General features: G+C 44.8%; 1 protein-coding gene across 1 annotated transcript in view; it reads right to left on the reverse strand.

Moving 5' to 3' along the window:
- The window catches only part of Ints9 (integrator complex subunit 9), a 69,845-nt gene that overhangs the window by 7,539 nt on the left and 38,471 nt on the right, over positions 1–23,835 (reverse strand). The window contains exons 5-13 of the mRNA XM_042699839.1: positions 22,750–22,889; positions 20,566–20,652; positions 13,489–13,609; positions 11,934–12,068; positions 7,716–7,827; positions 4,918–5,098; positions 4,411–4,471; positions 1,955–2,126; positions 850–974 (exon numbers count right to left, since the gene is read on the reverse strand). Of these exons, the coding sequence (XP_042555773.1) occupies positions 850–974; positions 1,955–2,126; positions 4,411–4,471; positions 4,918–5,098; positions 7,716–7,827; positions 11,934–12,068; positions 13,489–13,609; positions 20,566–20,652; positions 22,750–22,889 (1,134 nt within the window). The remainder of the gene's footprint in view (positions 1–849; positions 975–1,954; positions 2,127–4,410; positions 4,472–4,917; positions 5,099–7,715; positions 7,828–11,933; positions 12,069–13,488; positions 13,610–20,565; positions 20,653–22,749; positions 22,890–23,835) is intronic.

Raw genomic sequence — 23,835 nt, forward strand, 5'->3', positions numbered from 1 at the left:
TGCGTTTCTCACACTGTCTGCAGACCGGTGGTGGTAGGCGGTGGACACTGGGCAGGCACAGGCTCAACTGTGGATGAGAAGGAACTAGAGATGGAACTCTTACTAAAAAGAAGAAACCTTTTAATTTATCTTGGGAGAAAAAAAAAATGGCCAAAAGATCTCTTTGAGACAAATACTCCTCAACTGAAAACTAATGCTGATAATCTACCAGCTCATTGTCAGCACTGGACGAAGCCTCAAAGCCCTAGAAAAATCAGGACATTGAACAGGTGTACCTTTTGGGTTTAATACAGCATACGTAAGACAAGGCCTTGGACGTGTTTTAGTTAAACTGCCAGCTTATGTAACTATAGAATGACTTGAGAGGATAGAGTAAAAATCTGATTTTAAGTCGACACAACTAGTTTTTCTTTTATGCTGGTCCTGGTACTTGAACGAGGTCTTGGGCGCTGTCCCTCACTCTACCACTTGGGCTACAGCTTTACTCTGGCTTTTGGTGGTTAACTGGAGATAAGAGTCTCAGAAACTTGCCCTGGTTGGCTTTGATCTGTGATCCTTAGATCTCAGCCTCCTGAGTAGCTAGGATTACAGGCGCGAAACACTGATGCCTCGATGACACAACTGGTTTTTAATTACATGCAATCGACTGCTGATACTTTCCTTGCCTTTTACTTTTGAATTCTTCAGAGGGGAAACTTCCTTCTTCCTTCTAGAGCATTCTACAGGGTTCTGCTGTAGCATTCTGCACATTTGGGAACTGGGAACAGAGGTCTCCTCAGGCAGGCACCCCTCCCGCACACCATGGAAGGATGAACTACACAGAGGCAACACGACCGCGCCCTTCCTTACCTGCACTTCTTTCAGGAGCTTCGACACCTGGATGAAATTCAGTCGTGTGTCAATGGGGCAGTATATGCACTTCATGGCCAAGGGCTGGTAAGGAGCCAGTGCTTCCAAGTATGAGAAGTCTGGTTCTAAGGGAAATGCACACAGTGAACCTTAATTTGCAGGCAAGAGAGGGCTACCAAGTGAGGGGACAGGGTCAGAGGCTGGCCTGGCAGCAGCAGGCACTCCGCGGGCCACAGGACGAGGGGGAGCCTCAGCAAGGAGCGTAGTGAGGAGAGCCTGGAGGGGGAGCTGGGCACTGGAGGCACAGCTGTGGGCTCCACATGTTCACCAGGGACAGAGGCAGATAAATGAGGGGACACACAGGTAAAAAAAAATTGCTTTTCAGCCAGGCGCTGGTAACCCTACAGCCAGGCCTGTAATCCTAGCTACTCAGGGGGCTGAGATCTGAGGATTGGGGTTCAAAGTCAGGAAAGTCTATGAGACTCTTTCCATTTAACCACCAAAAAGCTCAGGGACTATGCCCAGGCTAAGTTCAAGCTCTAGGTCCAGAACAAAAAGAGCTTTTCTAAATGCCTTTTGGTAGCCATAACAGTGATAATTTATTCAGATCAGAATCATCAATCAATTCAAAATTTGGGGAGGAACAGAACCTGTGCATGTGGCTGTGTTTTGTACATAAGTCTGTATGCTTATCTGCACAGTCTTGTCCCCAGCAAGATATGGGGCAAATGGAATAAGAACAGTACCCGGACAGTGGACAAGCCTGGTGCAGACCACAGCCATCACATCTCCTGGTGCTCAAAACAAACATCCACATGAGACAAATCAACACCTCTGCCCCAGCAGACAGGAGACCAATGAATGGACCCTGAGTCATGTCAGCAAATGCTCCCAGGAAGGCAGGCCTGTAAACTGGGAGTGAGCCAGGGTGCCACCTGGAGCCCCACTTGCTCCTGATACAGGGTGTGATTATGATGTACCAGGTGCTGGTCTTAGTTCCTGAGTTTGCATGTATGCCTAATGTCAAACCTTCCCTTGGATCTCTACCTGGTAGGCACATCTACTAACAGCCCCAGTGGAAAGGGAATGATTTATTATAGTCTACCTGTAAATATGACGGTGTTGAGACTAGATTTTCCCCAGAGCTCCATGAAGTGGACCACGTCCCCGAATCGGAGAGAAGGATGCCCAGTGAACACCACACACGGCTGTCGGAAGTCATTGCTGAAGTCTCCGTGGATGCTGGGGTAATGCTTCAGCTTATTGGTCTGAATGAGCTAGAAGGCACATCAAAGCACACATGGAGAGCTGTTTGCCTGCAGAGGCTGGAGAAGAGACTTAAACATACAATAGATACATCCTGGTAGTTTGAAAATATACAAACTCTTAAAACTTATCAAGAAAACGAACCCAACTTAAAGATGCGAAAGATCTAGATAAACAGATGGCAGGAATGTCCACTTGGTATGGGGATGGGGTGGAACAATGGCATAGTCAGATGGAGGACAGTTTGGTGTAGGTTTTTTCCCCTTTGGTTGGTTATGGGGCTTGAACGCGGGGCCTGGGCATTGTCTCTGAGATCTTTTGTTCAAGTGTAGCATTCTACCACTTTGAACCATAGCACTCTTTCTGGTGTTCTGGTGGTTAACTGGAGGTAAAAGTCTCACAGACTTTTCTGCCCAGGCAGCTTTATACTGTGATCTTTAGATCTCAGCCTCCTGAGTAGCTAGGATTACAGGCGTGAATCACCAGTGCCTGGCTGTATTTATTTTTAATCATATACTTACCAGGAGACCCAGTAATCATCCTACTTGATATTTTACCCAAAGGAGTTGAAAATGTCCACAGAACCTCCACATGGATATTTATTCACAACTGCCCAACTTGGAAGCAACCAAAGTATCAGCAGACAATGGATAAACTGGCATTTCCAGGCAGTGGAATATGTAGTCCAGCCATGGAAGAATGGATGAAGAGCCTCTCACTAAGTGGAAGCAACCCATCTAAGAAGGGTATGCATTGAAGCACTGTAACCACGTCATTCAAAGAAAGCCAAACTATGGGGGTAGGAAGATCTTGTTTGCCGTGGGCTGGTTGGGAGAGGGTGAAACAGAGGAGCACAGAGGACTTCAGGGCAGCAAACTATTCTGCACAATACTGAAACTAGATACATGCCATTACTCATTTGGCTAACCCCAAAGAATGTATTCCAAGAGCGAGCGCTAATAGACTTTGGGTGATGGATGCAACATGGAGGTTCGTCACTTCTTACAAGTACACCGCTCTGGTGTAGAAGCGGCTAGAAATACATAGGAACGCTTGATAACTTTCAGTGAGCTCGGGCTACTCCAAAGTGTGCTGAGTAACGAGTACTATCAAGTGCTGATGCCCCTCAGTTTATAACGGACCACCTCTTGGTAAGCCCGTCTGCGGCTGAACATTTACACGTGTGGAGAAGGCGTTTAATACAGCCATGGCACAGCACAGCTTAGCAGCACAGTGCGCTGTAGCGCTGGTGTAGAGAGGGTTTGTGGCTGCAGCAGCTGGAGAATATGGCTCAGCCTCACTAATGTACAGTGACTGTGGGACAGTACCACAATGCGCTCTGTCCTGTGGATGGACATTTGGGTGTATGTCAGTGCCAGGCTGGAACTCTATGAAGTTCTGGTGTCTTCTGCTAACTGCTAACTTTCTGCCTGTGCACACACCAGAATGCACATGCGCAGGTATGTAGTATTCTGCGGCTCTAGAACTCATTTCCAACATTCCTTAAAGAGTTAAAAGCCATCTAAACATCGTGATTTTGAATAAATACCTAGCAAAAAGGAGGAATAAGTCTGTCCAACAGAAAAATTATTAAAGTCGTTACTGTGTGTGTGTGATATGCTATGGACTACTAGGAGCAATAATAATATGAGGCAGAGCCGGGCGCTGGTGGCTCACGCCTGTAATCCTAGCTACTCAGGAGGCTGAGATCTGAGGATCGCGGTTCAAAGCCAGCCTGGGCAGGAGAGACCGTGAGACTCCTATCTCCAATAAAACCACCAGAAAACCGGAAGTGGCGCTGTAGCTCAAGTGGTAGAGCGCTTGCCTTGAGCTGAAGAGCTGAGGGACAGCGCCCAGGCCCAGAGTTCAAGCCCCATATGACCGACCAAAAAAAAAAAAATAATATGAGGCAGTCACTCAGAAAAATGTCCCAAATCTGCAATTTGGAGGAGAAAAAAGGGAAACAATATGGAGTACTGGGTACATAAAAAGCCCCTCATCAGTTCTGAGACAGGAAAGGCTTTTCTCTCTGTGAAGCTAAACTTTTATTTTCTGTGTAGTTGGCGTAACTGGAAAGAATATCTGACAAGACATAAACGCTACTTCAAGTCAAACACACAGGGGCGGCACCAGAGGTGCTGTGCTGGGGTAAACAGAGGTAACGCGACATGCAAATAAAGATTCACCAGAGTGCTGTGCTGTCATCAAAATTAAGAAAAAGAGCTGTCTGTTTACACAGATTGCCCATCCACACTGAGCCACCCACATTTCTTTCCCATGATTCCGTTTCCTTACCTCCGCATGAGGAAAAGGTGGTTCTGGGAGATACACCTTACTTTGTTTGTTGTGACAAAGCCTTTTAAAGAGGAAAAGCAGCATTAGCCAGTACACAGGCAGCTGCTGCCACCTAGTGGCTGCAGATAAAATTTCAACACTAAAGTTAAGATTTTTTTCCCAGTGATGACTTAAAACCACACCCACAGAGTATTAAGGATGAACATGTATCTAGTTAAATCTTTTTTTTTTTTTTTGGGTCCATCAGGGGCTTGAATTCAGGGCCTGGGCACTGTCCCTGAGCTTTTTTGCTCAAAGCTAGTGCTCTTCCACTTTGAGCCATAGTGCCACTTCTTGTTTCAGGTGGATAAGAGTTTTATGGACTTTTCTGCCCCAGCTGGCTTTGAACCTTGACCCTTAGATCTCAGTCTCCTGAGTACCTACAGTTGCCAGCCCCCAGCACCTAGCTCATTCTTACTGTTTCAATGTACTAAAACCTAATGAAACTCTGAGAAAACACTGACATACCACTCAGCAAAAATCTGGGAGAACTCAAGTGAACTGTTGGCCACGGGAGAGATAAAGTAGAAGGGGACACTGGAGAGGCCAGCTGAGTCGATGTACTGGTACAGGCACTCCAGGAGGTCGTAGATCACTCCAGAAGGATAGCAGGGGACCAACACATTTCCTCCATTGCGGACTGTCAGAGCTAGGAAAGATGCAGCCAGAAGGTGAAAGTCTTACCAAAAGAACAGTTTTTAAAGGTTCAGTGTAACTTTTGAAGTAACAATTGTATTTGTTTTCCTATTTCTGTTCTCATAATGCACCTGCACGTATAGAATTCCACTTCTTTGGAAGGGAATGCAAGGCTGAGCGCTGATTGCTCCATCACCTCGAATTTGAGTTCCCAGGGATAACTGGCACCAAGGTGTGGGCTGTGATGCTTCCCAGCAGCCATGCTGCAGGACAGAGGCTCAGCTCCTTATCTGTTCACATCCTCCTCAAAAATTTGTCAGTCTTCTCTCTTTTTTGTCTTTGATCATAAGGAAATAGGCCAAGTTTTTCTGGCATTTTCTTTCATTAGTATTTACTCAGTAGAAGTCCTTCCATACTTTAAATACTTAAAGTAAGCCATGTGAAAAGGCATCTCAGCTCGTGGGCTGTAGTCATGAAACTTATGACGGGCTGAAACAAAGTGCACACGCAGGTTTGCTTTTCACCTGGTTTCTAAAATGAACCAAAGCCACGGCTTTGGGGGCGCAGGACTTGGCGTCTCGTTGCCTCGGTCCTCTACCGGGCCCACTGCCTTGCACAGGTATCTTACGAACTGGTGACTCGCTACTGCTGCAGCATGACGTGAAGAAACCCCAGCCTCAGCAGTCATGGCTCTAGAGCCTGGACTGAAGGTGAGCCGACACAGCCTTGCCGGGCCTGGCTCCTCACCACTCACCTGAGAGGAACATGTGCAGCTAGCTATTTTCGAACTTTAGTTTGCACAGACATTGCCGAGAGAGCATGTTCATCGTGCGCCTTCATTCTGCTAGTTCTCCTCTCCCCAGGGGTTCCAACTTGGTAGCTCTGTGGTAGGCCCTAGGTTTGTGTGTGTAAAGGGTTCTCACTATTCCCTGAAGCAGGCAATTTAGAAGACCCATTCAGAGGTGTCCCCCAAATCCAATTACTTTGAGTCTCTAAACAAACATACAGACCTAAGACTCTACTTGAGACCAGTCAAATAACTGTTTTTCCACATTAAGAAATGATGTTTGGCTTTATATCAGCAAAAACCCCAGCTAGGCGCCAGTGGCTCACACCTGTAATTCTAGCTACTCAGGAGGCTCAGATCTGAAGATCATCATTTGAAGCTAGTTCATGCAGACAAATCCTCTTTCATTGATAAATAACCAGCAAAAAGCTCAAGTAGAGGATCACTCAAATGGTAGAGCTCCAGCCTTGAGTGAGAAAGTACTGTATCTCTATGTCCTCATCCCCAGAGTGAGAGGCCTGGCTCCTGCCTTCACCACCATGACATGTTTGCTACAGCAGCCTGAACTCACGGAAGCAGTAACCAACCTACTTTTCTAAAATAAAGGCAAAATTTCTAATTTTTTTTTTTTGGCGGTTACGGGGCTTGAACTCTGGGTCTGGGTGTTTTTCCTGCCCTTTTCAGCTCCAGGCAAATGCTCTACTGCTTGAGCCACAGCACCACTTCCGGTTTTCTAATGGTTTACTGGAGATAAGAGTCTCTCTGAGTTTCCTGCCTGGGTTGGCTCTTCCTGATACTCAGATCTCAGCCTCCTGAATAGCTAGGATTACAGGCGTAAGCCACCGGTGCCTGGCTAGATTTTTTTTTAATTTAAAAATTGTTATTTTTTGCCGGTCCTGGGGCTTGAACTCAGGGCCTGGGCTCTGTCCTCAAGGCTAGTACTCTACCACTTGAGCCATAGCACCACTTCCAGCTTTTTCTGTTTATGTGATACTGAGGAATCAAACCCAGGGCTTCATGCATGCTAGGCAAGCACTCTACCACTGAGCCACATCCAGTCCAATTTCTATATTAACAATTATACCCAAAGGAAAATACAATTTTTCCTAATGGAAAATGTTCCACAGGCCTTTCAAGCTAATCTTCCCCCAAAAGAAAAAGTAATAGCAACAGTGGGAAACATTACCTCTATTCATTATATCACTGTTGTGAATTCAAAGTCTAACGGCCTTTTTTTTTTTTTTGTCAGCTGTGGGGCCTGAACTCTGGGGCCTGGGCACGGTCTCTCAGCTCTTCAGCTCAAGACTAGTGCTTTACCACTTGAGTTACAATGCCACCTCTGACCTTTTCTGCTTATGTGGTACTGAGTAATTGAACCCAGGGCCTCATGCATGCAAGGCAAGTGCTCTACCACTGAGCCACCTTCCTAGCCCCCCTAACAGTCTTTTCTGGGCTAGTATTTGCAATGCAAAAATGTGATTCTTCCCTTCCTTCCCTTCCATGATATCTGCTACCAGGTAAGTACTCCCTTCCCTTACTGATTCATCAAAAGCAGGATTAAACAAACATTAAGGTGGGAGGACGTGGAACAGTTCTTCTACAAAGTGCTAACGATTCTCATTTGCGTCTTATGACCCACTCAAGCACACTTTCAGACTTAATGTACTATAGGATTGCTCCCGCAGACAACAGCAGGCTTTGAAGTGCTGTTCCACAAAGGATGGAAGGAAATGGGAGCAGGAATGCCCCAGAGGATGTGGCTGTGAAGGAAATGGGCAAAAAGAATAGCACGGAAGCAAGGTACTGAAAAGCAAGTTCAGATCTGAGACACCCCGCCCTGTACCTAGGTTGCTGCAGAACTCCCCCACCATGCCATCTGGGTTTGCCGTGGGGATCTGCGTGAGCCCTGTCAGAATAAGAACATCGCTGTTTTTGAGAGATGCTTGGTCCATGGGCTGAAAAACAACAGAGAACTACAATCAGCAATTTAAAAGGGAACGTAATGTACTAACAGCAAAGGAGCAAGACAGACTGACATGGTTCTATGTCCAACCCATCATCAAGGTCTTGAGAAACTGGTGGCTAAAATATAAAAGACTTGCAACACTTGAGAGCTCAAGTTAGCAGATACAGATGGAAGAATGCTTACCCCCCAACTAGTACACATTCTGTCTTAACACTTTTAGAACATTTATAAAAAGATGGTGTTTCAAAGGTATCCTAATCAAATTCTAGTGAATCAGTATACTTTTATCATAAATGCATACAAAAGAATCATGAAATTATAATAATGTATGACAAAAAAATGAAAGACATAAAAATATACGTATGACAAACAAAAAAGGAAAAAAAAATCCAAAACAATCGATCAAAATTCTTTACTTTTCTAAGGAATCTCCATACTGTTTTCCATAGTGGCTACACTAATTTACAATCCCACAGATAGCATTCCTTTTTCTTCATATTCTTGCCAACATCTCTCTTTTTTTTTGATTTTTTTTTTTGGGGGGGGTCTGGTCGTGGGGCCTGAACTCTGGGCCTGGGCGCTATCCCTCAGCTCTTCAGCTCAAGGCTAGTGCTCTACCACTTGAGCCACAGCGCCACTTCCGGCTTTTTTCTTTTTGCTTATGTGGTGCTGAGGAATCGAACCCAGGGCCTCATGCATTCAAGGCAAGCGCTCTACCACTGAGCCACCTTCCCAGCCCAACATCTCTAATTTTTGGATAATGAAACAGCATCTCATTATGCAAGGAAAATGAAGTCAGCATACAAGAGACAGCTGCATGCATACCCATGGCATTATTTACGATAGCTAAGTCACGAAATGAGGTGTCCATCAACAACCATCAGTAATCAATAGGTGAGTGGATAAAGAAAAGATGGCACAAAGATGCAGTAGTATCTACATATAGTGAGATTCTTTCATTTGCAGTGAGATAGATGGAACTGGAGGCAGTTGCCAGATGGAGACACATGCTCTCTTTCGGGTGGACGGGAGGAAGTCCTGGAAAGGTGCGTGAGGTGGTGAGTGGATGGAGCATGGTTGGATATAATCAATTGGGGCCAAGTGACTGGGAGCCAAAATAAGTCCCTTCCTTTACGTTGTTTCTGATAGGCATTTGGTTACAGTGATAGGAAAGTAACTAATACTACTATCAAGTTTCCTGAAACCCAAACTTTTGTTGTTGTTGTTGTTGGTTGTGGGACTTGCACTCTGGGCCTGGGCGCTGTCCCTTAGCTCTTTGGCTCAAGGTGAGCACTCTATCCCTTCTGGTTTTCTGAGTGGTTTATTGGAAATAACAAGTCTCACGAAGTTTCCTGCCAGGCTGGCTTTGAACCTCGATCCTCAGCTAGCTAGGATTACAGGCGTGAGCCACCAACGCCTGGCGCCAAACTTTTCTCATCCCTATGAGTTCAACAGACACAGATTGGCAGTTAAAATTAATAGGAATTTGCTTATTACTTTCAAGACCTTATTTTCCCTTTAAACTTATAGACCTTATAAGAATAATTTACTGGAAATTACATCAATAGTACTGTAAAGGTTTTGATCTCAGAGGACAAATTGGAGGGGTTGGCAGCCAAGTAATCTTTCTGTCCTTTATTGAATAACACATCAAGAATGAGAGAAGCTGCCAATAAAAAAGTTTTGATTCAATGAAGCAGATTACAATGACATTGATGGGCTTTTTGATTTTAACAATCGGGAAGGGCCTAGAATTCTGCTAGCTACAGTAAAAGTAGCTCGTGTCCTTCTAACCTTGAAATAAAACCTGGATATAAAAGAAGATATGGCTGGGAGGGCAGGAAAGTCTGTGAGACTCTTAGCTTCAATTAACCAGCAGAAAAATGCAAGTGGTTCAAAGAACGCTAGTCTTGAGCAAAGCAGCTCAGGGGCAGCACCCAGAGCCTGAGTTCAAGCCCCACAACCAAAAAACAAACAAACAAGTATGGAAAAAACAATACAGAATGTCAGCTGAGGGGCATTCTGTTCTTCTGGCCCAGGACATGGCATTCTCCTCCATCTCTTGTTTTCACAATGAGATGATATGTTAATTGCCTTGATTTAGCCATCCAATAAATGTGTATGTCAAAGTATCATGTACATCATAAATAATATGCAATTATTTATCAACTAAAACCCAAACAGGTGCTTTCTTTCTGAGCCAGTAATGGTTCTTGAAACAGTGAAATGTTTCTAAAACTTGATGGACTTTCAGTAGGAAGTATGTGAGTACCAACCTAATGAAAACAGTATAGAGACAGGAACTTTCTGTGACAGAAAGGAGGGGCCACGGCAGGGAGATCACACTGGGCTTCTGGAAAAAGGTCAAACTATGGGCTGGTAGATCAGCTCAAACACCTGAGCTACCAAATGAAGTAAAAAGGTGAAACACCAAGGCAGCTGTGCTGGGGCTGGGGGGCTGGGCGCGGTGAGCCCAGCGCATCTCCTGCTCCTGGAGCACTCTGGCCACCAGTGCCGCAGTAAGCTTTGGAGACCTGGAGTCGGAAAGCCGGCAGAGGGCTGGGCGATCCACTATGTGTCATCTTTTATTATGGAAATAAAATCCTACAGTTATGTTTGTAAGTTTAAATTTTTTTTTTTTTGGTCCGGTCGTGGGGCCTGAACTCTGGGCCTGGGCGCTGTCCCTCAGCTCTTCAGCTCAAGGCTAGCGCTCTACCACTTGAGCCACAGCACCACTTCTGGCTTTTTTCTTTCTGCTTATGTGGTGCTGAGGAATGGAACCCAGGGCCTTGAGCATGCAAGGCAAGCGCTCTACCACTGAGCCACCTTCCCAGCCCTGTAAGTTTAAAATTTTAATAATACGGGCTATGGACTTCCATCAATCAGCTATCTAATCTTAACCCCATCTTACAAAAATAGAACCAAGATTTATGAAATGAGCTATACATTTTTTACAAATACCTGAAACCCTTAAACATTACATGCGAAACATTTGCTTCTTGCAAATGAAACAGTTATGAACGACTTAGGCTTTCCTGTGGTTTCCCTCTACACACTGAAATTAAATCAGGCCAAGTGCTGGTGGCTAAGGCCTATAATTCTAGAACTCAGGAGCCAAGTTCCAAAGGATCAAGGTTTGAAGCTAGCTAGGCAGAAGTCTGTGAAACTCCATCTCCATAATCCTCAGCAAAAGACGGGCTAGAGGCATTGTGCAAGTGGTAGAGCACCAGTTGAATAAGCAAGTTAAGCAGGCAAATTCAAACCTTAATACCAGCAAAGGTCAGAATTCCTCATCACAGCCTACAAAGTGTGCCGTGATCTGGCATGGATCCTCTCCTGGGAGTCTGTGTAGGAGCGGGCTGCAGTCACAACACGTTCTCTGCTCCTCAAACATGACCAGTTTGTTCTGTGCGAGCGGCCTTCCCTCTGTTGTCTCTCACAAGTTTGAAGGGCTAGTCCTTCAGTTTGTTTAGATGATGGATCCAGAGGCCTTTTCTGTTTTTCTTCCTCTGCTCTTATATGTTTGAGATAGTGTCTCAATATGAAGCCCAGGCTGGCCTGGAGCTCTGGGTCTCCAGACCTGGCCTCTGGGGTAATGGGATTATAGGCATGTGCCACCATAACTGGTTGAGGCTACCTTTGATCACCAAATCTCAGCTATCACTTTTGTTCTAGAAATAATTCCACTTTGGAATTATTTCCAAATAATTATTTCCACATTGTGGAGTGACTCCTCACACATAAACTGAAGGTAAAATCCACATGGGTAGACTGCCTAGTGGCCATCACAAATAAACGCTTAAAAGGTGTGTGGCCCTTGATTAGGTATTCAGAAATTAATATCTACTGAGTAAATGAACACCCTTCTGTGTCCCACAACAAGCTCTGGTCTTTGGAAGGACTGGGGAAAACTCAGACTCTTAAGAGGTGACCCTAAAGGTTATAGAATTATTTTAGAGTAAAGTGTAATCCTAATGAAGGGACACGAACAATTTAACTTTCTTAGGGTATCTGAAGAAACAAACATTAGGAGGATTTCAGGACATATTCTGAATGTGGACTCAACAGCCACGCTGAAAGAGACTTTGTCATTACCTGCGGGTGTGTGGTAAGCAAAGAGGACCCGGAGACGTAAGAAACCTTCTCATAATGGGACTGAATGATCCAGTTGGAGCTTCCAAGAGCATAGCCCGAGCTCAGGGGAGTCACCTGCACAGCACCAAAAAGCTCCTGAGAAGAAGCACAGAAAGAACTTGAGCTTTCAGTAAACATAGACAGCACGTAAGTTTGCAGGGGAAAGTAGAGAGTGAAACTATGCTAAAGTAACCTGCAAAGTTTAAAGCAAACCAGAAATGATGTTAGAGGCTGTGGTAGGCATAAAAAGCAGTCATACAATCTTTGTCACCTGCAGCTTCGCCTCAGCTCTGACAATGCGTACTCAAGACTCGTCTTTAAAAGGCAAAGTGATGTCGGGTGCTGGTGGCTCACACCTATAATCCTAGCTACTCAGGAGACCGAGATCTGAGGATTGCGGTTCAAAGCCAGCCCGGGCAGGAAAGACCATGAGACTCTTTATCTCCAATAAACCACCAGAAAACCGGAAGTGGCACTGTAGCTCAAGCGGTAGAGCACTCGCCTTGAGCTGAAGAGCTGAGGGACAGCGCCCAGGCCCAGAGTTCAAGCCCCATGACCGACAAAAAAAGGCAAAGTGACACAGTTAACAGAATAAAGAGCCAAATACTTGTTCGCTTCCTTTCTTTCTCTCTCTCTCTCTCCCTTTCCTCCTTTCCACACCCCCTCCCCCCTCTGGGGCCTGGGCACTGTTCCTGAGCTTCTTTTGCTCAAAGGCTGGTACTCTACCACTTGAACCACAGAGCCACTTCTGCCCTTTCAAACTGATTATGTAGTACTGAGGAATCGAACCCAGGGCTTCATGCATGCTAGGCAAGCACTCTACCACATTCCCAACCCTTCAGTTTTCATTTTAGGTTAAGTAAGTGTTGGGCTCTTAGTTGTTATTATTTTTTTCCAGTAGCAATGTTGAAATTAGGACCCCACACTTAGGCAGGTGCTCTACCACTCGGTCTTCAGCTGTTTTTGTGCTGGTTACCTTTGAGACAGGGTCTGCCTTTATCCCCCGGCTGTCCGGGACTACAATCCTCCTATTTGTGCTTCTCCGCACTGCTGAGGATGACCAGTGCATACCATGGAGCCGAGACATCAGCTGAGAAACAGTCCCGTGAACTTGTTTTCTTTTTGGCCAGGGCTGTGGTCCCCAGATCTCCATATTCTAAGTTACTAGGATCACAGGCTTCAGCTACTATACCTGGCTGGCTCTTGGTTGTTCTATCATTTGTGGCTCTAGGTACTGATTAAAAGAGAAACCAGGAATCCTTCTTATTTAGGCCATTAAGTTGTTCTTGTTTTTCTGTTTTCAGGCACCTGTGGTGCCTGTGGTTCTAGGTGGCTCTCTCCGGTGGGTGATGCCCTCTGACTAATGCACTGCTAGCTGGTGAAGGAATGTGAGGGGGAGGAGTAAGTGCCTCCAAAACCCTGGGCGCGGTGGAGGAAAACACATGCTCTCGTTGCTGTGGATCGTCCAAAGGCCAACGGTGCGAACCAGGCATTCACTCTTCCTGTTAGTACTCACAATTTTCTGAGAATAGCCCACCAGCTGGATTTTACTCAGGGCAGAGTTCACCTCTTGCATTGTATAGCACCTTCTCCAGGTTGACACTTCCACTGCATCCTTGAGAGGGGAAGGCAGCAGTCTGCAAATGCATCATGATGTCAGTTACTAGGGAAGCACTTCCTTATGGAATAGAACTTTCCTTTCTAATGATTGGTACCTCTCATTTAAGTTGGCTAATCTGGCTGCGTGTTGGTGGTTCAAGCCTGAGATTAGAAGATCATGGCTTGGTCTGAAGTCAGCTTGGGCAGAAAGATCAGAGAGACTCCATCTTGAATTGGCTAGTAAAAAACTCAGGCTGGAAACACAGGTCACGTGGTAGAGCACCGCCATGAACAAGCAAGCCAAGTGAGAACTTTTGGGAGCATCTTTGTAAAACTGTATCAGACTACCAGTCACTTTGGTAATTACTAAACAAACAAGTCTAAATGAATTCCATATCTATCCCTGCAAATTCATCCCCCCCCCCCCCCACCCCCAGCTCTGGGGCTTGAACTCAGGGCCTGGGCACTGTCCCTGAGCTTCTGTTTGCTCAAGGCTAGTACTCTACCACTTTGAGCCACAGCACCACTTCTGGCCTTTTCTGTTTATGTGGTTCTGAGGAATGGAACCGAGGGCTTTGTGCATGCTAGAAAAGCACTCTACCACTAAGGCACATTCCCAGCCCCTACCAATCCTTTTGTTAACACTATCTTTTGTTCTTTCTACATTTGGAGTCACTTTGTCTCCTAACATCTTATCTAAATTAGCTTTCCCTAAAACTCTCCTTATGCTTACTTATGGTCCAAACAATAGCAAGGCATTTACAGAGCCACTGAAAGCCATTGTAGGATTACCTGCCGATTTAAGGTAAGTGGGATAAGGAAACCAGATGGAACTAGTTCTTGTTTTTCCGCTGGACTTTTAATTTACCAAAGTTAAGTTTACAGTCTAAATTTTTCATTAAGTTCCTTCTAATAAAAGATTCCATTATTTCATTTTATTCTTATGGCATGAATGCCTAATAAACGTCTTCCCTATGGCTCTGACTTCATGCCAAAGCCCTTTGCTTCTTCCCATGTCTCACAGCATAGGAAGCACACAAGGTCATGTGTTGTTAAAAAGTTCAGACTTTAGCCTGCAAGTACCAGTTAGAAGCTAAGTGAGCTTGCTTGGTGGTATACATCTGTAATCCCAGACCTCAGCAGGTTGAGGCAAGGGGATTATGAGTTCAAGGCCATCCTAGGTTACATAGCCTGAGCCTTTCTCTAGAAAAAGCAAACAAACAAAAAATTCCAAAGCCACGTGCTGGTGGCTCATACCTATCATCTTAGCTACTCAGGAGGCTGAGATCTGAAGATCATGGTTTGAAGCCAGCTGGGGCAGGAAAGTCCATGAGATTCTTCTCTCCAACAAACTATTCGGAAAAAGCCGGAATTGGTGCTGTGGCTCAAGAGTGCTAACCTTGAGTGCAAAGAAGCTGAAGGACAGTGCCCAGGCTCTGAATTCAAGTCCAGTCCCAGGATCAGAAAAAAAAGGAAGGAAAGAAGGAAGGAAAGAAGGAAGGAAGGAAGGAAGGAAGGAAGGAAGGAAGGAAGGAAGGAAAAAAACCCTCCAAAATGCTACTAAGTACCACACTGATTGGATTCTAAGTGTTTGTTGAATGAAAGCACAAAATTAACAAGAAAGAGTATAAAAATTTCAAGTACAGCAAAGAGCGCATCACATGCGCGTGTGTGTGGGTGTAAAATGCGAGGCGTCTGGTGCAAGTAGAGCCTCAAAAACCAGGCGCTTCTCAACACCGACCTGAAACACGATTATAATTTCTTTTCTTTTTTTTTCTTTGAACAAAGAACAAAGGCAAATGTCTTTGGCTACCAAAGCATAATAGGAATAACTCTTAGGAGTCTGTCAACTGTCTCTGCTGAACTCCATGGTCATCAGGAAACCTCTTCTAATTTGATCCTTACTCATCAGAACACTAGCGAACCAGTGAGACATCCCAGGAAAGTAAGTGGAGGGGTTTCTGTCAGTCAGCTTTCCAGGTGTTTGGTTAGTATGGCTCAGCTCTTCAGAGCTGATCAACGGAGTGAAACTATCGGGTGTGTGGGGTCACGAGGCTCAACAAGCTGACTCCACTTTAGCACTGCCACCCCTGAAGAGCTGTCTAAGAAGCCTCTTCTCTGGCCATCTTTTAAACCATAATACAAGGGGACTTAGCGATAATTCAACTCGATTCTCTCACTTTACAGGAAATGAGATTGAGCCTCACTGAGTGTGGGTGGCAGTGCTAAGTAGAGCTGATGGTGGGTGAGAGAGCAGTTTCCTTCGCCCACTTGACCGCTTTGCTTCACCACAAAAGAGGTGAGTGAAAATAGATTAGGCTGGAAGGCAGATGTGTTCCGGTTACTGTACGCTAGTATGTCATTCTAGGAATCAGAACCCTGGTTTCCACAGAGCGCCTGTGCTCTGCGTGGCGCTGTTTTAAGGCCTTCACTCCTAGTACTTATTCAGTCCTCACAAGAATCCTATAAAGTTGCTAATGTCATTTAAAAGTGAGAAAACAAGGCCTAGAAAAGAAAAAGGGCTAAAGCTACAGGAAACAGAAATTTGAAATGCAAGCACCAGTCTATTTGAACTCTATGCCATTACTTCCTAGGATATAGTTAGACCTGGATAAATTCCTCTACAAATAGCCAAGCAGTGGTAGAGTGAGGGAATGTCAACCTTAATATGCATGTGCCTTATTTTTGAGTTGTTTTATGGAGGTAGAATCTGTAATTCCTTAATTTATTGAATTCCATTCAATATTTAATTTTTTTTGGAGGGGGGTAGGTCTTGGGGCTTGAACTGTGTTCTTTAACTCAATGCCAGCGCTCTACCATTTGAGCAGCAGCGCTACTTCCAGTTTTCTGGTGGTTAATTAGAGATAAGAGTCTCACGGCCTTTCCTGCGTGGGCTGGCTTTGAACTGTGATCCTCAGATTTCAGCCTCCTGAGTAGCTAGGATTACAGACATGAGCTGCCAGCCCCCCAAGCCAGTATTTAATACTTTAGAGAGGATTATGATAATAACTTGTGATGATTTATTCTGGCATTCATTCATTCATCCAGACAAGGTCTCATGGGTAGTCCGGACTAGTTTCAAACTTGAAATTCTCCTGCATCTGCCTCCCTGGTGCTGGGAATCAGAGGGCTGAACTACCATACCTAGCAATATATTTTAATGACTTACTCTTAATTCTATGTGGATCTCTAGTCTTAGACTGGATTCATTTCTGGAATATTGTCTTTTAAAATTTCCCATTTAAATGTAAACTTTGGGGCTGGGAATGTGGCTTAGTGGTAGAGTGCTTGCCTAGCATTTATGAAACCCTGGGTTCAATTCTTCTGTATCACATAAACAGAAAAGGTGGAAGTGGCGCTGTGGCTCAAGTGGTAGAGTGCTAGCCTTGAGCAAAAGAAGCTCGGGGACATGTTCAAGCCCCAGGACTGGCAAGGAAAAAAAAAAAGCAAACTTTGGGGGGGAGGCACAGTAGCCAACACGTGTAATCCCTCCTACACAGGAGGCTGCAATCCCAAGGATTTTGGCTTGAGGCCAATCTGGGAAAAAAGTTTGGAGTATCCCATCTAAAAACAAAAGAAATAAAAGCCCTGAAAATCAAAAAACTAGATGAGGTTGCACCCACTTGTCATTTTAACTTCATAGGAGGTGTACTGTAGTTCAGGTGAGTTTGTGCAAAAACTGAGACTATTCAAAAAACAATGAAAGTGAAAGGGTTGGAAATGTGGCTCAAGTGGTAGGGTGCCCGCTTGGCCAGCTTAAGGCCTTGAGTTGTAATTTGTTACCAGTAAATAAATGAGTAATTCTAAACTTTAAAGTATGGCAGAGTAGAAACCCAGAAATTATATTGCATGGGTTTTCCTTCTTTCCAAAATCCACCTCTACTTTAAGAAGATTAAACTGCAGTGTCAAAACAAGGGAGAAGGATGGCCAAGTTCTCTGAAATAAATCTCCAGACAGTAGTGTTAAGTAAGGCAGGAAGTCATACGACTGTCAAAAAGCAAGAGTAATAGTTTTATTTTTGGTATTTGTACTAATAATAAATCAAATGCTAATTCCAACCAACTTCAAGTGATTTAAGGGAATGCATCAGATTATTGTGACCAATAAGCCCAACAAATTTTAATTTACTGGTTTCTTTCTTGATGGTATTATTAGTAACTCAAAGTAGGCACTTGACCAAGATCTACTTTGAGAGTCTCTGCGATAGCTTTCAGTGTAAGTAAAAACTGGATGCTTGAATCTCAAATTCATCTCCCAGGGGATTTGCTTGCAGCACATAAGGACTACATTTTAGTGTTTTTTGGTGCAGGTCCTGGGGCTTGAATTTGGGGCCTAGGCTCTGTCCTTGAGCCTCTCTGTGCTCAAGGCTAGTGCTCTATCACTTGAGCCACAACTTCACTTCCAGCTTTCCTGGCAGTAAACTGGAGGTAAAAGTCTCATAGGCTTTCCTGCCCAGGCTGGCATCAAACCACAATCCTCAGGTTTCAGTTTTTCTGAGTAGCTAGATTTATAGTTGGGAGCCACTGGCACCTGGCTTTAAAACAAACAACAACAACAACAAAAACCTCTTCAATTTTTTAGAGTCACATCCAGATTTGAGCTTGTCTTTAATGACAAGTGTGTTGGGATGGGGACGTGACGTGGCCTCTCAGCCTCCTTCTAGAGTCTGGTCAGCAGTCCAGTCCCCCAGCCCCGGCAACATCTTCAGCTTTGGCCATGTGAGTCTGTTTCCTCCACTTTGGAGGAACTGGTGGGGAAAGTACAGAATCAGGAGACAAAAAGAATGAAGAAAAATATGAAGAAGACACAGCTTGTTATATTACTTGGGAATTTTTTTTTTTTTGTCTTTTTGTCAGTCATGGGGCCTGAACTCTGGGCCTGGGTACTGTTCCTCAGCTCTTCAGCTCAAGGCTAGCGCTCTACCACTTGAGCCACAGCGCCACTTCAGCCTTTTCTGAGAATGTGGTGCTGAGGAATTGAATCCAGGGCCTCATGCATGCAAGGCAAGTACTCTACCCGAGCCACCTTCCCAGCCTACTTGGGAAATTTTTCAATGAAGTAGTCAACCAAAAACTCTAGTGTTTCTCAATGCAATATACTTTGGGACACTAGATGTCAAGTAAGGGATTGCAACTGAGAAACCTAGAGATGATATGAATCTTTCAGCACAAATGCTACCCAAATGAAGCACTTCTGGTATTTTGGTTCAATATAAATTCTGGCAAATACTTTAAAAGAACTCTTTTGTTTGATGCCAGTAAAGAATAAAGAGCTTTTCAAATTCTCATACCAATTCTAGTATATCTGATAAACTTATCCAGGAGAAAAACGCCAGTGGTCTTGGTATATCTAACACCTCTTCATAGTCTTCTCAAGAGCAAGATTTCCCCCTTTCTCCATCAGTAACTTCGTCTCAAGATCAAAAGCCAAAACTAACCTTGAATCAGGTCAGAATGAAAGATGGTCCTCTCCAACAGTGCCCTTCATTCTCCTTGCTTATCTTCCAAATGAACTTTCTCATTTTTTGCCCACTAGGTGGCAAGATGAGGAATTCAAGGTTTTATTTCAGCCAGGACCTTCTTTTAAAAGGGACATTTTTTTCAGGTCCCAGCTTTAGCCCTCTACTTTAAGATCCATACACTTTCTCCCTAATAGGTGATGACACTATTTTGGGGTAACTATTTTGGTATATTTTAGAAAGAATGGAGGCAAAAACCAAAAACAAACACAACCTGCCAAGGACTCTGCCCAAGGTTACAGAAGAGGTAAACAAGGCTTAGCCCAGTGTTTGGGAAGTCAGGAAATACTGACCTCTGAATACCATTCCTGATGTGCCAGAACTATTTGTGGCAGAACACTAGAAAGGGCATAAATTTAAAAGGAGGAAGTGAGAGAAGCCAAAGTATACATGTTCTGGGAGGAAAGAAAACCAAGTCCTAAGATCGTTAAGGAGGTGATGGAGGGAGTGGGGTCCTGTGTGTCCAGTGGGCACAAAGGGAAGGGCGAGGGGAGAGATGAAATGTGAGTGCCTATGGAGAGAGGAAGGGTCGTGCCATCTGCGAGCAGCCAGCTCAAGACAGCAGACGCAAAGGACTCAGCTAATCGCATGTGTGGAAACATTTCCTAAGGAGAAGCCAGCTGTACACCCAGCTCCAGTCAAGGGAAGACCAGAGAAAAGGTGCAAAAATATACTTCCTCCTCCACCCATCAGAGGCAGTCACATACACATGCCCAGGAGGGACGAGGAGCCGGACAGGCGCCTGGGTTTACTCCAGATTGTCCCAGGCTGACCTCAGGCAAGTTACTGACCTCTTTGCCTCACTCCTCTCTCCTGTAAGAGTAGTAAGACCACTATTTACCTCACTGCGTTTTTGTTTTTTGGGAGTCAGTCCTGGGGCTTGAACTCAGGGCCTGGGCGCTGTCCCTGAGCTTCTTTTGCTGAAGGCAAGCACTCTACCACTTGATCCACAGTGCCACTTTTGGCTTTTTTGAGTAGTTTATTGTAGATAAGAGTCTCACAGAGTTTCCTGCCCAGGCTGGCTCTGAACCATGATCTTCAGATCTCAGCCCTGAGTAGCTAGGATTACAGGCATGAGCCACTGGCACCTAGCTGCTCATTGTTTTTAAAGCACTATGTAAACAGCACATCTAAATAGTGCTGGGGCACGTTGCTTTTTTGAGGCTAGTCTTCTCCTTTGTACTGTTGCCTTAATTCAGGCCTCTGTGATTATCTTTGGGTTTTTCAAACAGTTTGAATGCTGGTCTCCTGCTCTCTTTTCTACACTTCTACCTGCTTTCCCAAAAACAAATATGTTTTTGTCATTTTCCACCTTACAAACCTCTGCTGGCAAACTACATTCTCAGCAAGGTAAAACTTGCCTTACATCCAAAAACTTGTATCACCTCACGCCTTGCTTCCATTCTACTTCTTTCCATCTGTGTGCTTGCCCACCTAAAGCCACTGATGCCGCTGTGGTAAGGACTGCTCCTTACCTCTGTATTCCTTTATTCTTCCACAAGGAGGCAGACTGAGCCTTTGGCACTCTTTCAATGAAATTCACCAGCTCTTCCATGAGAAGCCTGAATTTCAAGTGGAAAAAAAGGAAAAAAGAAAACCACCATGTTGTAACGCTGTTGCCAGGGAAATGGACTTGCCCTTCTTCCTCCATCCCACCCCCTTATTAAAAGGACATTTTAAGATGATAAAGGAAATCTAAGAAATGCTGCACTTGACTACATCAGGTCCACATACTTCTGGGGAGCCAGGAAACAAGACCTGCTAAAGTATTTGAAGGTAAGAGGATGATCAAGAAGCTAGCAATACATTTTCAACAACTTGAATTGTGGTTCTTACTCTGGTATACATATGAATTGTGGTTCTTACTCTGGTATACATATGACCCATATTGGCTTAAATCTCTCCATCTCTTTAATTATCTATTGTGGCAAGCTATAAATTTATTAGCACCTAAACAGTGAACAAACTTTATCTCTCTTTTCTTTACTCAGTCCTAATACTGCCATAAGCCCACCCCTACTTTTTCTCTTGGCCAGGCTCTGAGGCTTGATCTCAGGGACTGGGTGCTGTCCCTGAGTATGTTTTCCCCCTCAAGGTTAGTATTTTATCACTTGAGCCACAATTCCACTTCTGACTTTTTGAGTGGTTACAGGCCAGGCCCCAGTGGCTCAAGCCTGTAAATACTACTCAGGACACTGAGCTCTAAGTGGTTCAAAGTGGTTCAAAGCCAGCCTGGGCAGGAAAGTCAGTGAGACTCTTCTCGCCAAATAATCATAGAGAAAGCCCAAAGTGGCACTGTGGCTCAAAGGAGCCCAGGGACAGTAGCCAGGCCCAGAGTTCAAACCCTAGGACTGGCAATTTAAAAAAAAAAAAGTTGGGCTGGGAAGGTGGCTCAGTGGTAGAGTGCTTGCCTTGCATGAAGGGGCCCTGGGTTCAACCCCTCAGCACCACATAAACAGAGAGAGCCGAAGTGGAGCTGTGGCTCAAGTGGTAGAGTGCTAGCCATGAGGTGAAGAGCTGAGAGATAGAACCCAGGCCCAGAGTTCAAGCCCCCATGGCTGACAAAAAAAATTTAAAAAGTCTTACAGATTTTCCTGCCCAGGCTAGGTCTGAACCATGATCTTCAGATTACAGGCACAAGCCACTGGAGCCTGACTAGCCTCATCTCTTGAAGAAGTACTCATGCCATCATTCTAAGCTCTGGGACCCAGGCTCATCACCGTCTCACTACAGCTTTTATAAGAACAATCTGGGGGTAGTCTGGGGAATCCATACTTATGCTTTAGGTTTTTCAGACAGCAAACATTTTTCGCTTTTCCTGATTTATCACTGAGCGTCTATAATGACCTCTCCTCAGACCCCTGTACACACTGCGCGCCCTCGGGTGTTAAACACAGAAAAGATTTGATTTCAGTCATCCCGTCTCACTGAACCTGTGTAAGACACTAGAACAACTTAAGAGTCTGCATCACCCCTAGATCTTATATTTTGGATCTTGACAATTTTAACTTATCTAGTACTTGTTAATTTACTGTAAAACAAACTATGAGATTGGGGGGGGGGTGCTAAATTTTTCCACATGACTTTTTTCTCAATAAATAGTTCTGTAGTCACGTACAGCCGTCACTTACACTGCATATGCAGGGTCAGGGCTGAGAGCAACCACAGAGCCTCCCCAGAGTGGGTAGAAGAGAAGATGGAGCACTGGGAACACTCTGGGTGCTGCATTTCATGCTGTCGCCAGTAGGGACAAGGTAACGCTCATTGCTTATCTCTGCCCTGTTTTCTACAAGCTGCCTCTGTTTACATTATGACATAAACCATGAAGTGGGGAATATTTGAAAGCAAATTAATAAAACTGCATCTTCTTCATTAATATGCTAAGTTTTTTTACTCAGAGCTCACTGCCTTGCATCTTTGTGGCCTCTTCTCTACTAATTAGTGTTATCTGCAAAGGTGCTGTCTCAGCAAACTCCTTCTAGCTTATATATGTGTATGTGTATATAAAAGACTACCCACACACCAGTCTCCAGGCAAGTCCAGGAGTGGCTTTATCTAAAGAGTAGCCTGCTCCTGCCCGTGCTTTGGGTGAGCTGCTCAGAAGGAAGCAGTTGGCAATCACTGCTGAGGATCCCAATGGGCAGGACTCATGCTCTCACCTGCCGATCTGGACCGTGGGTTCTGTGGCATAGACGGTGCCCGTGAATCCTGTGTGCTCAGTGATGTAGGGCAGCGCCATCATGCAGTGATAGTTAGAAATGAGAATCACATCTACTGTAGACAGGTCTATTAGCTCCGTCTGAAAAGAAAGAAAGGGATGATATGTATCTGTGCAGGGAGCATAGATCAACAGGATGTGGCTAAAAAATGGGGCTGTCAGGACGCAGAGAAGTAAGTAGTTTTTGTACTTCAGAATAATGAGCTCTTTGCTGCAACACTTCCCCTCTCATTGTACGATGTTTCCCAATACTGCATTAACTAGTGAGATGGACAGGCTAACAATGAGAATGTAGCCCACCCACCAGCAGCACTCTGATGGTACTAGATCAGTTCTTCTGTGCTAAACATGTGAGGGGATGACAACAAGACATAGAACAGCTACTGCCTGGCAAGTGAGACTGGGTAGCTCGAAGCAGAGAGTATGACACGAGCTCCAGGAGCAGTGTACTCCTGCTATTAACAGTACACAGAACTGCTCTTCCAAAGTCTAATGTGGAGGAAACTAGTTTTTGTTTTACGAGGTAATTTTTGACCACTGTGCAGGGTGTGTGTGTGTATGTGTAGACATGGAAGTCTCACATTCTATCTTTTTTTTTGGGGGGGGGGGGGGGAAGGGGTCGTGGGGCCTGAACTCTGGGCCTGGGTGCTATCCCTCAGCTCTTCAGCTCAAGGCTAGCACTCTACCACTTGAGCCACAGCGCTACTTCTGGCTTTCTTCTTTTTGCTTATGTGGTGCTGAGGAATCGAACCCAGGGCTTCAGGCATGCAAGGCAAGCACTCTACCACTGAGCCACCTTCCCAGCCCCTCACATTCTATCTTAATCTTAGCTCCTGTCCTTAGTGGATTAAAGATCATGGGAAACAAGAGACAGGGTTAGCAGGCCCACAAATTTGGTAGGTAGATTTTAGGAAAATTCTTTTAGTAGATGGAAAATTTCTGTGATAATTATGTCTTACTTCTCTGCTAAACTCAACGTTTTCCTTTTGCTAGGCCTTCCGATGTGCCTGGATAGCAGAACACCCTT

Source organism: Dipodomys spectabilis, unplaced genomic scaffold (genome assembly GCF_019054845.1).
Source record: "Dipodomys spectabilis isolate Male_0828 unplaced genomic scaffold, ASM1905484v1 ptg000263l, whole genome shotgun sequence".
Lineage (NCBI taxonomy): Eukaryota > Metazoa > Chordata > Mammalia > Rodentia > Heteromyidae > Dipodomys > Dipodomys spectabilis.